The sequence below is a fragment of the Myotis nattereri genome (assembly GCF_964212035.1).
Source record: "Myotis nattereri genome assembly, chromosome: 19".
In the NCBI taxonomy this organism is placed as follows: Eukaryota; Metazoa; Chordata; class Mammalia; order Chiroptera; family Vespertilionidae; genus Myotis; species Myotis nattereri.
In genome coordinates, this window is record NC_138095.1 from 18,112,415 (window position 1) to 18,127,729 (window position 15,315).

The 15,315-nt window shown below is 41.7% G+C and overlaps 1 protein-coding gene across 1 annotated transcript in view; it reads right to left on the minus strand.

Moving 5' to 3' along the window:
* The window catches only part of PRDM10 (PR/SET domain 10), a 77,109-nt gene that overhangs the window by 39,394 nt on the left and 22,400 nt on the right, over window positions 1–15,315 (minus strand). Inside the window, exons 2-4 of the mRNA XM_081113432.1 lie at window positions 8,396–8,577; window positions 5,717–5,881; window positions 3,368–3,427 (exon numbers count right to left, since the gene is read on the minus strand). Coding sequence (XP_080969558.1) covers window positions 3,368–3,427; window positions 5,717–5,881; window positions 8,396–8,464 — 294 coding nt within the window. The 5' untranslated portion in view covers window positions 8,465–8,577. The remainder of the gene's footprint in view (window positions 1–3,367; window positions 3,428–5,716; window positions 5,882–8,395; window positions 8,578–15,315) is intronic.

The window sequence follows — 15,315 nt, forward strand, 5'->3', positions numbered from 1 at the left end:
GGTTGTGGGCTCAATCCCCAGCAGGGGCCGTGCAGGAGGCAGCTGATCAATGATTCTCATCACTGATGAGAATCTCTCTCTCCCTCTCCCTTCCTCTCTCTGAAATCAATTTTAAAAAACAACATATTTTTCAAAAACTAATTCAAATTCAACTGACACTTACTGGGAGCGAGGCATATTTTTAAATTCCTTTGAGGCCAGGTAACATTACTACATCGCTCCTAAGTGGCAGAGATAAAATTCAGATTCTGATTCTGCTTTTTCCGCTACATCACAATGGCCCTTAGAGAGCAACCGCGGAGGTGAGCCTCACATACACCTTGAACCCCAGAGCCTCAAGACACCCACCCCTGCTCCGGAGACAACAGCCAGGCGGCAAGGTCGAGTGGCAATTATACTCACAGGAAGAGAATTCAACACAAAAGTACTTTAATCCTGTGCATTTTGTCACCCACAATAAAACACGGGAGGCAGGAGGAAAAAGAATTTGTTAAACTTATTGGTGCACGTTCTCCGTCCCACTTAATGCCTCGCTCTGTAATGACCTCTGAAACTATGTAATGCGTTTCAGGAGGCAATCTATGGGAGGAGTGAAATAGGAAGCCACACTGGACAGCAGCAAACGCAACAGAATGCTTCAGGTCCCCCCGAGGCCCATGATCAGCAGCATATTTCCTCCTCAGCGTGTGGGGAGTCGCACATGCTCATTTTCAGAAACAAAGAAGAGACTGTGCTTCGGGGTCTGGAGACCGCGGGTGCCTTGCTTATCGGGTAGGGAAGACACATGTGAAAAAGGCTTCCACCCTAGCCCGTTTGGCTCAGTGGATAGAGCGTCGGCCTGCGGACTAAAGGGTCCCAGGTTCGATTCTGGCCAAGGGCACATGCCTGGGTTGGGGGCTCAATTTCCACCCCCCCAGTAGGGGGCGTGCAGGAGGCAGCCAATCAATGATTCTCATCATTGATGTTTCTATCTCTCTCTCTCCCTTCCTCTCTGAAATCAATAAAAAAAAAAATTTTTTTTAAAAGAAAGAAAAAGGCTTCAAATGGGTTTTGCCACCACTGAAAATAGGAACCTTTTTGCTAAGGGGGAGCGGGGAGGGGGAAGCTTTTATCGTCTGTGTTAAATGCTCATCCAACTCTCTATCCGGAATGTATCCAGGTCACAGAGTAAGCTGACAATCAATGAGGTGTTATAGCCAGGAATAAAAACCGTGAGGGTTGAAAGGAAGCTGTAATAAAGAAAGATGCTAAGCCCACGGTTACACTTCCTTGTGATGTCACTGTTCACAGAGCTATCTGAGCCCAACCTTCCTTTTGTACAGAACATGAAACAGATTGTTTCTGGAGATTGAAGAAGATGAAGGGCCCTTTGAGGTGCAAATGGCAACACCATTTCTAATTAAAATATGCCTTAATAGTAAAACAACAGAATACCATTTTGCATATCAGATTGGCAAAATATTAAAAGAACGGAAGGGTGTGTGGTAATGGGCATTCTCATATATTGTTGGTAGGAATGTAAATTTTTTCACCTTCTGAAAAGCTGTTTAGGGCATCTTGTCAAAATAACTTTCCCACTTATAGTGAAAAATTTTAAACATATGCCAAATAGAGAGAATAGTATAATACACCTCACACACCCATCACTCGGCTTCAAGTATCAACTCACGGCTAACCTTACTTCAACTACTCTCCCACGCATTTTCTCCCTCACTAGATTATTTGGAAGCAAACCTCGGGCATTGTTCATTTTCATCTGTAAATAGTTCTGTAGATAAGCCTACAGAAAAATAACTTTTAATTTGATATATTAGCATATCTAAAAAGTTAATCATTCCTTAATATCATCAAATAGCCACTTAATGTTAGGATTTCCTCAGTGGTCTCATTTTTTCTTTTTTTTTACAACTGGTTTGTCCAAAGTCTCCTTTAATCTGTAAATCCCCATTCCTCTTCTTTTCCTTTGCAATTTATATGTGGAAGAAAGTAGGCCTTTTGCCTGACAGTTTCCCACAGTATGGACTTTGCTGACTACAGCCTTGTGTGTCTCTGAACTTGTTCTAGTTTGTCTACCAGGCTTCCTACAAGCTGGTAGCAGAACCCAGAGACTCAATCAGATTCAGGCTCAATTTGGGGAGAGGAATACTTCATATGAAATGAAGTAGAAGGTACACAACAGCAGGAGGCCTATAATGAATGGTTCTCTCTTTTTCATGATATTAACAATGTTCAGAGGGTCGGGTTGATCCATCCGTTATAAGGTGCCTCGTCAGCTTTTTCCTGATGGTTTCAGACTATTGTTAATGATCACTGCCTAGGTCCATATTTCATTAAAGATGAAAAATGGTGATATTCTAAGCCAGGCCTCCCTTCTTTATTTATTAGTTGGAATGCTTCTAAAAAGATATTTCCCTCATCAAGTAATTGTTTACCTGAGTACATTCAGGGAAGAAAGGCCGTATTCTTTCTGGTCATTTACCAGTTTCCTGAAGAATGAATGTAGTGGTCCCTTAGCATCCTCAAAAAGTGGCCAGTGCATTATTGCTTTTAATATCGGTATGAGCTTATGGGTTTTAAATATATTTAATGTATTTCAATCTATTATATTTGTTTTCCTTTTAAAAAATATTTTAAATATATTTTTATTGATTTCAGAGAGGAAGGGAGAGGGAGAGAGAGATAGAAACATCAATGATGAGAGAGGATCATCAATCAGCTGCCTCCTGCATGGCCCCCACTGGGGATCCAGCCCACAACCCAGGAGGTCACAGTTCAATTCTGGTCGGGGCACATGCCTGGGTTTTGGGCTTGATCCCCAGTAGGGCGAGTGCAGGAGGAATCCGATAGGTGATTTTCTCTCATCATTGATGTTTCTTTCTCTCCCTTTCCCCTCCTCTCTCTGAAATAAATAAAAACAAATATATATATTTTTTTAAGTTCAAAAGCAGAAAGTGCTTACCAATTGAGAATGTACTTAATAATCACTCGAGACGCTCAGTGGTGTGGCTAAGTTAGTCATACTACCTGACATGAAAATAAAACTATTTGGAGTCAGACTGACAACATCTAGCTCCTGCACCTTCTTTATCACTTTCACAATCTGGAGGAGAACAAGGAAATCCCTCAAAGTCAAAAAGGCTATATTAGAAATATGGATGAAAGGAAAGAAATGTTTTAAAGGGTAACCAAAAAGAATCTCAGTTTTTCAGAAGCTAGAATGATGAAGGCTGCCATCAACTTTACTTTCCTATATAAGAAGCACGCATTCAAGAGAATACACAGTGCAGAGGGTTGGGGAACATTCCAGGGAATGGTAACATTCGTAATATTATCCCAAACAGCAAAGAGGCAAAAAGGAACTCATTACCTGCTGAGTTGTAGCATCCTGTTGGACATAAGCTACCTGGCTGGGGTCTGTAAACAGAGTCTAGACAAAAACAAAAACAACAACAAATTTATCAATAGATCTTTAGACAGCTCGCCTACACAGAAAAAATTATCCTATTGCTAAGCACCAATTCGTGGGAGAGTTAACTCCCATATAGCTAGTAATAATCCTTCATTAATAAAGAAGATAACGATAGCAATCTTACATTTAGCTAAAGCCTTTCATTCAGATGGCACCACAGAGGCTGTGTAGGCTAACCATCTCAACTGGCTAACATACGTCAACATTTTACTCGTCAGCAAAGCCTCTCTTGAGGCTGAATGTCACGGCTAATTTAAAAGGCCTGTCATGAAAACATAAAAGACACGCCATGAACGGGGGTGCATTCGCTCACACTTACACTGTGAACCACAAGGAGGAGACCTACAATTAAATGAAAATGATAAACATACATAAAAATATAGAAGAGTACTGCACATGCAGCCATGGCAACTCTTTCAAATATAAAACGCACACATTATCAGAAGAGCAGAAGAAAAATAAGCTCAATTTAATGTTCCATAGATTTTTTTTTTCAGAAGAGCCAGTAAAATCACAATTTAAAAGGAAGTTCTCATAAACACATAATTTATGTCATGATGCAGCAAAGCTGATTACAGAAGAAAAATCTTCAAAATTATTTTAGCCCAGGGCACCACAGAAAACCTCCAGTCCAGAAAAATATTCTTTCCCCTAAAACCTTTAAAAGACTTTAATTTGCCCAGGCCTTGAGTAAACGCATGGGAATAAGAACTATGGCTACGTTTCGATTGCAAAAGAATGTAAAAGAGAGTTTCAGCCAGTGCCAGATTCTTAAATCTGACATTAAAAATTAACAGAATTCAGACTTGGGGGGGGGGGGCCAATGGGGAGGTGAGGACACATATGTAATACCTTAATCCATAAAGAAAAAAAAAAGAATTCAGACATTTGGTAATAAACTAAAAGCTGGACACAGAACAGTCTTTACATTAACTATGTGATCTTATTTTAATACCGTTAGGGGACTATGCCTAAGCAGAGGCATTCCAAAACTATCAGCTCCATGTTTGGCAATTTCATGTTTATACCCATTTGAAAGGTATCAATTAGGTAGGCTCCATTTCTTCTTGGAAATGATTTGAGTCTCCTGATTAAATATTGCACATAAGGGCACATTTTTATTACCAGGATCCTACGATAAAAGCATGGAACTTAATTTTTTTAATATGTTTAAAAGTGCTTTGTCCAGTGTAAAAAAAGTGCTAACAAGAGAAACAAAGTTATATATTGGGGAATATTTGTGTCATACATTTGGAGACTAATACCCCAAGTCACTGGCAAAAAAAAAAAAAAAAAAAAAGAACCTATAATTGTACAGCTTTTACCTTCACTCTGTGACAGTCCTGCAAATCGGTAATGAATTACTAATAAATAGCAGTGAATAAGCTAGTGGGACCTTTGCTTATACATTTAACTACAACTCTGTATGTTTTCCCTGACCCATCTTTGATTAAGCTATGCAGAACTAAATGCCATTTTTGGCCTGCTTGTTGATACTTAGGAAAAGTAACATGTTGATCTAGTCCAGGATCACTGGGGAGAAGAATTGATACAAGCCCAGTGCTCTAACTCAGCGGCTTTCAACCATGTGCCGCAAGAATTAAAAAAAAACGAAAAAGAAAAAAAAAAACGTGCAATACCTGACTACATAGTCAAGGGTACTGGCCTCTTTTCCCTTAGATTGTCAAATTAAAAAATAACAACAGAAAACACCACAATAGCTGTCTGGTGTGGGTGCCCTGTCTTGAACTATAAATATATAGGTCATATAATAGAGTTGCATCTTACTGGATATGTTGCATAATAAGGTTATGTCTGATTGGTTAATTCGTTGTGCCAGAAATCCTTATACACAAGTATAGGCACCTGATTTTTTAAAAAGTCACTCTGGTAGGTAATTATTACTATTGTTGTTATTTTTTGGTAAATCAATAAAAAATATACCTATTTTTTGGTCAGATCGGCAAAAAATATTTTTTTTGGTGTGCCGAATTTTAGTAATTAGTTTACATTAGTACCATGCAATGAAAAAGGTTGAAAATCACTCTTCTAACTCATTACATTTAATTTAAATAAATAAATCGTATCTTCCTCTGCCAAGCTGGTTATAAACTCCTTGAAAGCATAAATCTTATGTGAACATTTCCTGTATCAACAGCCACCGTGGTGACTGGCAGAGGGTAAACAGCAGTCATGAGTGAATCAACGGATTAATAAACAAACGATACACAACAGTCATTCACGTGCCTGCGCGGCTTCCACGGGATGGATGTACACCAGCGTGTGCTCGGGACCGTCCACTGACGTGTAGGAGGCACCATCTGTCGTATACACCACCTGCTGGGGCGGCCGAACCTGGTCATCGGTGTAGACGATCTGAGCCACAGTTCCGGCGTCTGGGACAAAGTGTACCTGGGGCAAAAAGCAGCCACGTCTGTAGCAACTACCCCTGCAGCACAAAACCAGTCTCACAAAGATCCGTGCAGACCAAGCGGAGTACACAGCTGTGAGCCTAAAATATCCCCCACGAAGGAGGGGGATTGATACAGTCCCACCTCTGCGGAGTTAGTGACCGGGAGGCAGGCCAACTCGTCACTCATGATCTACTGCTCACTATCAGGCCACTGATTTAAATTCCCCTGTGCCTCAAATATCCAATGCGGATATCTCATTGCGGGAGCTTATGGGGGGAATTAACTAATCCTGGAAGTAAGACTGGAGGCTGCAGGTCAATAACATTCCCAAAATCAAAATTATTCTGTAATGTTAAAAAAATATATTCAAGACTCAAAAGCCAATTGCTGTTAACACATCATAAAAACTCCACTTTGTAACTAATCGTGCCTTTCAGCAGACACTTTAAAATAAGGTCACCCTCTCTCCTCCGAATTCTTTCACACTCCACGGCTGCACTGGAGGCACGTCAGTAAATTTTTGCTGAATCAAGGACTGTACCAGAATTCCTTGCCCGCTAGATCAACATACAGAAAGTTCTAACCAAGTACTTTTAAGGGGTTCTGGACAACTCTTTCAGTTGTCAACAGGGTAAATAATTTTCCATCTACCAAGAACTAAAGCAGAAATTGAATTTCCTAACATGTTTTCTGAGTAGTCAGCTTCAGAGGTTTTGAATTCTAGAAGGCTCGAGTTTGGCACGCCGCCTGAGTCTGATATTGAAGGTACAGAAGCAGATGGCCAAACACACTTTGGGGAGAGAAATAATTTATGTGCTGATACTAAAGTTGATCACTCACAGTCCGTGACGCACACCAAGCATAGGCTGGAATCCTTACTCCTATACTGTCTTGTCTTTGGACCTAACTCTTTTTCTCCGATGGAGAACAATAGGACCCAAAGATGACATAAGCTAATTTCATCCCCAGAAACCTAAAGAGCAAATGCAATCAGCACCACAGAAAGAAAGCAAACTTCCACTTTCACACTCAGTGATCAGTCCTGCTTCTACATAAATTTAATTTGTCCATGAAGGTGCAGTTTATATATTGGAAGAATTAGGCTTATAAGATACTTGTGCTGCACATTTAAGTGCTGCAAAATAATTTTGTGACTTTAGATTTGCCCATTTACATCAAAACCCTGCCCTGGTTTCAGTGCTTTAAAAAGCAAAAAACAGTTCCTCCTCCCCTCGCTGTCCTGCTAACCCCGAGTCCCCAGCAGGGAGAAGGCAGGGTTGGGGGAGAGGACGCAGTGCGGGAGGTGAGCTCTGCTGTCTGGTGACCCACGTGTGGGGACCCTGGCCACACAGTGCCGTAACCACATTTTCTTTTACTCTGTTCTTCAATACACTACATTTCTGTTTATAAAGAAAATACATGGTAATATATAGTTGCATTGAAGTACCTTCAAAATGGTTTCCATGAGAACAAAACAGCATTCTCGATGGCTCTGCTAGAAGCATCTCCGGAACGTTATTTTAAGTATTCAGACTCAGACATTTAAATCATACCAGATGATCCATTTTATTCGCTGTAATATTTACTATATTGTTTAAATTAAATTATACGCGTACATCTAAAGGTTTGAATTAGCATCCTCATTTTGATATTATTGTGGTCATGTCATTCAGTGAAAAATTAAATAAGAATTCCATATTTACTATAATGCTGAAAAAACTAAGTTTTATACTGTGGTCACATACAAAAGCTGGCTCCCCGGCGCACAGCAAACATGCAGAGGGCCTGGCTTTGCCGGAAGGAGCGTGCCCAGAGCCGGCGGCTGCCAAGGCAGAGGTTTCAAAGGCAGAGATCGCAATCACCACGGCACTGGCGTAAGTGACTAACCTCCAGAGCTACTAACTCAACGGGACAACTTTCAACCAGAGGTTTACACTCCTCATTGGAAAAGAAAGAAAAGCCACTCACTTTGTAGACATACCTTGAACTTCATTACTCGCAAAAAAAACAAAACCATATACTAGATAACATCAAAGTAACGCACTTTTGCCCAGCCGGCGTGCTCAGTGATTGAATGTCGACCTATGAACCAGGAGGTCATGGTTGATTCCTGGTCAGGGCACATTCCCAGGTTGCAGGCTCGATCCCCAGTGTGGGGGTGTGCAGGAGGCAGACGATCAATGATTCTCTCTCATCATTGATGTTTCTATCTGTCTCTCCCTCTCCCTTCCTCTCTGAAATCAATAAAAATATATTAAATAAATTTAAAAAAAAAAAACACTTTCAGCACCAATAACAAAAGAACATGAGGAGTGAGACAGACTGTGACATGAGCTGGGGAAAGCAGAGAAGCCACGGGGTTGGTAGCTCAGCCCTTCTGCATCGCATGGGGACGCACTGCGGGTCCCTCACCTCCGGTTCTGCAGGTCGGCTCCCTCCCGACTACTCACTACTGTTTGGAAGCTGCTATTTGGCTGTGAGCACATGTCCCCACGCTGGAGACCCCCCTCACCTGTGCGGCGCTCTCTTCGTGTTCTGCAGCCGCGGACCACACGTGTGAGCTCTCGTCTTTGGAATCCATCCTTTCCCTGGACAGCTCACGTCGGGGCGCCTAGAGCAGCATGGGGCGGGGGGCAGTCACCTGTCTACCACGCAGGTGTTCATGAAGGACGAAGGGATGCCTCTGCGATGTGCCTGCAAAAAGAGAGAAAAGGAACCAAGGCTTTAAACAGATGAATACATTTTAATAAATTATCATTTCAACCACAAAGAGAGAAAAATAAAACTCTGTAAAAGAAAACACCTGGACAAAAAGGTAGAAGTAGAGAAAAATTTTTATACTAATGCAATGTCTAGCATGCTGGCTATGTTCTAGGCACACATGATATAATGTAACCCTCATCAAAATATTTAAGGTGGCCCAGCCCGACCGGTGTGCTCAGTGGTTGAGCATCCACCTATGAACCAGGAGGTCACAGTTCGATTCCCAGTCAAGGCATATGCCCCAGTTGTGGGCTTGATCCCCAGTGTGAGGCATGCAGGAGGCAGCTAATCTGATTCTCTCTGATCATTGATGTTTCTAACTCTCTCTCTCTCTCTCCCTTCCTCTCTAAAATCAATTAAAAAAAATTTTTTTTTTAAATACTTAAGGCAGTTCTCTTAGTTCCGATTAGGAGAATGAGGTTCTAAATGCAGGTAGTGACGGTTCACACCCACGTCTGAGTGCTGCACAGCCCGAGCCCCCCTCTTCCACACCTGCTTACACGCTGAGTTCCCATTCCACCTTCAGAAATGCACAGCAGAATAACAAAAGTTACAAAACGAGAAAAAAATGGCAGGCAGAGGAGGCTAAATGTTCTGGGCCCCCATTGGGGGAGCACAAATATAAACTTTGTTTCCCATTTGGTCAGTATAGGAGTGATGAGTGAACAAAGCCTTACCAAACATCAACCCGCACTGAGCCTACCTCTTGAAACCTTATTCTTTTCCAAAACAGGCATTTTAGGGAAATCAATCGTCCCTTTAGAGGTCAGTGGTTCTCAACCTTCCTACTGCCGTGACCCTTTCATACAGTTCCTCATGTTGTGGTGACCCCTAATTTCATTACTACAAATTGAACATAATTAAAGCATAGTGATTAATCACAAACACAATATGTAATTATATATGTGTTTTCCGATGGTCTTAGGCAACCCCTGTGAAAGGGTCGTTCGACCCCCCAAAGGGGTCGCGACCCATAGGTTGAGAACCACTGCTTTAGATGATGATAGAATGCTGACTTTTTAAAAAAAAAATATTTTATTGATTTTTTACAGAGCGGAAGGGAGAGGGATAGAGCGTTAGCAAACATCGATGAGAGAGAAACATCGATCAGCTGCCTCCAGCACACCCCCTACTGGGGATGTGCCCACAACCAAGGTACATGCCCTTGACCGGAATCGAACCTGGGACCCTTCAGTCTGCAGGCCGACACTCTATCCACTGAGTCAAACCGGTTAAGGCGAATGCTGACATTTTACAAGCCCGTGGGGTTGCTGTTTAATTGGGCATCGGGGCAGCCGTGCCTGATAACCCGCCTCCGGCCACCCCACCGAAGAGGCCTGTGTAGACAGAAGACGTAAATCTGCCCAGAACATCATTGAACTAAACGTAATTTCCTCCCTTGCTAGTGATGAAGGGGACCAAAGTTTTGACTTTTGGGATATTGATTTCAAACTGGTTATTAAGAAACAAGAGACTCAGAAAGGACCTTTGACGCTCTCTCTTCCTGCCTAAGAGGCTGAGATGGAAAGACCCGCTCCAGGAAAGGAATCTTGGGATGCTCGCCTTACCTAATTTGAATCAATATGGTAAATGGGAGGGCGCCAGGCAGAGGCCTCTGAACTAGATACCCGTGTCCTATTGTTTCTGAGGTGCCTGCCCTGTGTGCTCAGCTCTTCCTCAACTACAGCTACACTGCCTGCTCTCACGTCTGAAACCTAAGACCCTGCCCAAGCCCTTTCTCTCCTTTGTCCAAAAGGTCATACATGCCCAATGTTGCCTGTCGTCAAAATGTTCATGTTTATGTGAATTCCCTGTGCACAGGTATTAAAATGTTGATTTCCCTGTTCATCTATCTCTCTTCATTTGCTTATTAGCCCAGCTAGAACTTAGCAGGCTCCTTTATCTCCCACCATGGAAACAAGCTGAGAAGCACATTCTAAGACTACACATGCTCCAAACTCCGAACCACATTAAGGCCCAAAGAAGAAAGAAAGAAAAGATGCAGAAACGCCCAACGTCTGGGCCTGACTCAGACTGCCAAGAAACACAGAACTGCCAAGTCCCAGCTGCGGGGGGAGCCTCGGGGATCCATGAGGAGCCTGTTCTGCGTCACCTCAACACCACCATCCTCACCGCCCTCCACCACTGTGCTCACCCCGCAAGCACCCCGCTCTGCTCTCCACCTGGGACCATGTGCACCAGCAGTGAACGCATCAACAACGGGACAGAGGGAACTTTCTGAAGAAATGGAAAGGTTCTACATCTTGTATCTGAACTGCAGTGGTGGTTACACAGGGAATAATGTGTCCAAAGTAAAAAAAACCTCTTTAATTAAAATATGTGAATTTTATCGTGTATAAATTATCTATAATAATAAAAGCATAATATGCTAATTAGACCAGTCAGCCGAACGCCCTTCTGGATGTCCTTCCAGACAACCTTCTGCACAAAGCCAGGGCTCCGAGGGCCGAGCCCCTTGCATGAATTTTGTGCATCGGGCCTCTAGTAGCCTAATAAAGTTAGTTTTTAAAAACTCCTTACAAACACCACTATTTAAGCAGATCTGAAAAGATATTCAGGATGAGTTGTACAATATGTTCATTATACCACAACAAAGCTAGTTTTTTAAAAGGAACAAAAATATTAAGAAACATAGGAGAAAATGTCAATGATAATATAAACACCTGGCCCTCACCCAAGTGGCTCAATTGGTTGGGTGTGGTCCCATGCACCAAGGGGTCGGGGCACATGCCCGGGTTGGGGGCTTGCAGGAGGTAGCCGGTTGATATTCCCCCTCTCTATCTCCCTCTCCATTCCTCTCTAAAAATCAATAAAAATATTTTTTAAAAGAAATAAATGTGGTACATATATACAACGGAATACTCTCTTCCCTCTCTATCTCTCTCTACCTGAACTATTTGAGAGTGAGTTGCAGATACAATGCCCTTTCACTACTAAATTCATGCTTATTTCCTAAAAATGAGGACATTTTCCCACGTAACCACAGTATTAATATCAAAATCAGGAAATTACCAGTGAAACAGTACTATTACCTAATTTACAGACCTTCTTCAAAAGTTGCCAACTGTCTTGCTCTGGCTGGTTTTGCTCAGTGGATATAGCCTTGGCCTGCGGACTGCAGGGTCCCAGGTTCAATTCCAGTCAAGGACCCATGCCAGGGTTGCGGGCTCGATCTCCAGTGGGCACTGTGCAGGGGACAGCCAATGAGTGGTTCTCTCTCATCATCATTGATGTTTGTATCTCTCTCTCCCTCTCCCTTCCTTTCTGAAATCAATAAATATATATATATTTTTTTTAAGTTGCCAATTATCTAATTAATGTGCTTTGCAGAGAAAGAAACAACCTCTCGTATCGCACACAGTGCACGGAGTTATCCTGTCCGCCAGTCCCCTCTGGTCTGGAACAGATCCCGGTCTTTCGTAGTTTTCCACGACCTTGACATTTTTGAAATGCACAGGCTATCTATTTTTTAGAATGTGTCTCAATTTGAGGCAGTCTGCCATTTCTTCATGGTCACATTCAGAAGATCTATTTTTAGCAGGAACACCACAAAAAAGATGTGTCCTTCACATACAGGAATTTGAGAGTTTTTTCCAAGATGGTTCATCGATTGCACAAATCCTCAAGTGTATACTACGCTAGCACTGGATGTGATGAGGATGAAGGCGGGCTTATCCCACACACTAAAGAAACATACAAGCCCAGAGTGCTTTTCTGTATTTGTTTCAGTGCCTAGAAAGGTGCTTATTGTTGCTTTTATTTTAATCTTATTTATATCTTTTTTAATAGGGAATAAATTCAACCGACTCAAAATTCAAAAAGCACAAAAAGTTATGTACAGTAGACAATCTCCCTACCTAGAATCCCCTAGCGACTCTTCAGAAGCACCTTGTAGGATCAATTTCCTGTCTATTCTTCCAAAGATATTTTATGCATGTACAACCCAAAACATATACAACAGGGTGTCTCAAAAAATGCATACACACTTTAACAGCTGATAGCTGAAATCTGAAAATGAAATGTATTTTAATAAACAATGCCTTTATATTTATTTAAAGTGTATGTATACATTTTTGGGGATACCCTTTATACTCTTTGCCTCTCTAACCACATACAGCAAATAATATTGATTCTATACAAAGTGGCATCTCTTCTACACCTTGTTTATTCCACATAATACCATACTTTTTACATTGTCCTCATCCATACAGCATTTCCTCATTCTTTTTTTTTTTAATGTTTTTATTGATTTCAGAGACAGGAAGGGAGAGGGATAGAGGGATAGAAACATCAATGATGAGAGAGAATCATTGATCGGCCGCCTCCTGCACGCCCCCTACTGGGGATTGAGCTTGCAACCTGGGCATGTACGCTGACCAGGATGGAACTGTGACCTCCTGGTTCATGGTTGAACCAGTATGGCTCAACCACTGAGCCTCACCAGCTGGATCCTCATTCTTTATTATAGCTGCATCATTTCATTGTAAGAATATATCATAATTTATTTAATCAATCTCATGTTGATAAAAATTTAGGTTATTTCTAATCTTTTGCTCTTACAAGCAACGTTGTGATGAATAACTTTGGACATATATCGTTTTGCATGTTAGTATCTTGAATTCTTTTGGTCTCTGAGGGAAGACACTGAATCAGGTAAGTGGCTGAATGGCTGTTAAATTATTATTAGTTTCTGAATGAATTCCAACACTGGAGCTCATCTTCCCCTCCTCCCCGCCCCCGAGCACGAGGGCCCTGAGGATACACAGGGCAAGGGCTCAGTGGAGGGGCAGCAGTTAGCTCAAGAGGAATAGTGGTTAAGAGCCTGGACTCTGACCTGGATTTGGGTAGCAATTCTCAGACTTTACCGACCTTGGGCAAAACACAGAAGTTCCCTAAATTCCTCTTCCTTTTCTGTAAAATGGGGACCATAGGTTATTGAGAGAATGACATGAAATAATACATGTAAAATGCTTAGCACAGTGCCCGCTATAAAATAAATACTCACAAATTAGCTTTTTTAAAAAAGATATTCAATCATATTGCATTTTTCTGACTAATGGTCTGCCTCCCCCTCTCAACTCTAAGTTCTTTCAGGGCAGGGAATGTGTTTGCTCATGACAGTATGGGACAGGTGTATGGAGTGGTTTAAAGGTATCACCATGTGCAGTGGGAGAGAGAAGAGGCCACCCAATCCCAGCCACAGCCTTCAGGGATGACTTCTCCGAGAAGGTGAAACTTAAGGATGAATGGGAGCAAGTAAGCAGAAATGGGAAGGGGCAGACTGAAATATCTTTGTTCTCATTCTACCAAAATAAGGAAGTAGATGCGTGACATAAAATTCCATCAGGCAAGGAAAAGGGGAAATAACTACCTAGCAGATGTGGAGCAGAACGGAACAGTTAATACACGCATAGGAAACTCTGTCAGTAAAATTTAGCAATAAATTTTGCCCACAATTTTGCCAAAAAAAAACAACAACTGCCCACAACAGCAGTTCCCAATAATTTTAGAATACTGTTAGCAAATAAGGAAGCCTAAGATGGTGAAACCCTTTAATTCAAGAAGTGTCTAGAATCCAAAACAGAGATACAGCATACGCAGTTAGTAGTTCCTGTTCTTTAAGACATAGTTATAAGGCCTACTGAGCTTCTGTAACTACTAAACTGAAACACCAGCATGGCCTTCTGCAATTACTGTTTAAAAATTTGTTCAAGCCCTAACCGGTTTGGCTCAGTGGATAGAGCGTTGGCCTGCAGACTGAAAGGTCCCAGGTTCGATTCTGGTCAAGGGCATGTACCTTGGTTGCGGGCACATCTCCAGTAAGGGGTGTGCAGGAGGCAGCTGGTCAATGTTTCTCTCTCATCGATGTTTCTAACTTTCTATCCCTCTCACTTCCTCTCTGTAAAAAATCAATAAAATATATTTTTAAAAAAATTTGTTCAAGAAAACTGAATTCTAAACATGACTCCACACTAATTCATTTAAAATCCTCTAGCATCTGTGTCCTCATCTGCAAAATAAGAACAGAAAATGCTTTCTAACGCCTATCCTAGCCTTAAGCTCAGATGGTAAGCAGTAAAGTAGAAAATCTGCAGAATCTGAATTGAATCCTGGCTTCCAGACTGTCTCTACTGCTCACTACTTATATTACCTTGGCCAAATCACTTAAGCTCTCAATATCACCACATGTAAAATGGAGATAGTAATTGCCTCCTAGAGTTATGGTGCAGCTTCCATGATATATGTGAAAATGCTAGGTACAAGATCTGGCATAGAGTGGCGCTCAAAGACATCACTGTTTATATTTTACAGATGAGCTTATAAGAGGTTCAGAATTTTCAAAACATGTCATATTTTTAAAACCTAGCCATGTGTCAAATAACAAATGCCCTGGACATGAACGTCCTTTATAGTAAGGCTTGCCGTATTTGTTTTCCTTTTTAACGACATAATTTATAAAACCCTGTGGATCTTTGTTTTTCCATCTGTGATTTTTATCATTTTATTTTTCAATTACAGTTGACATTCGGTATTGTTTTATACTGGTTTCAGGTGTAAAGGAGCCCTGTTGATCAGGATTTACAGGAGATGGGAGGTAGCATCTGGGAGCTACCTCAGCGCTGTCCACCAGGCCGGTGCTGACGGGCT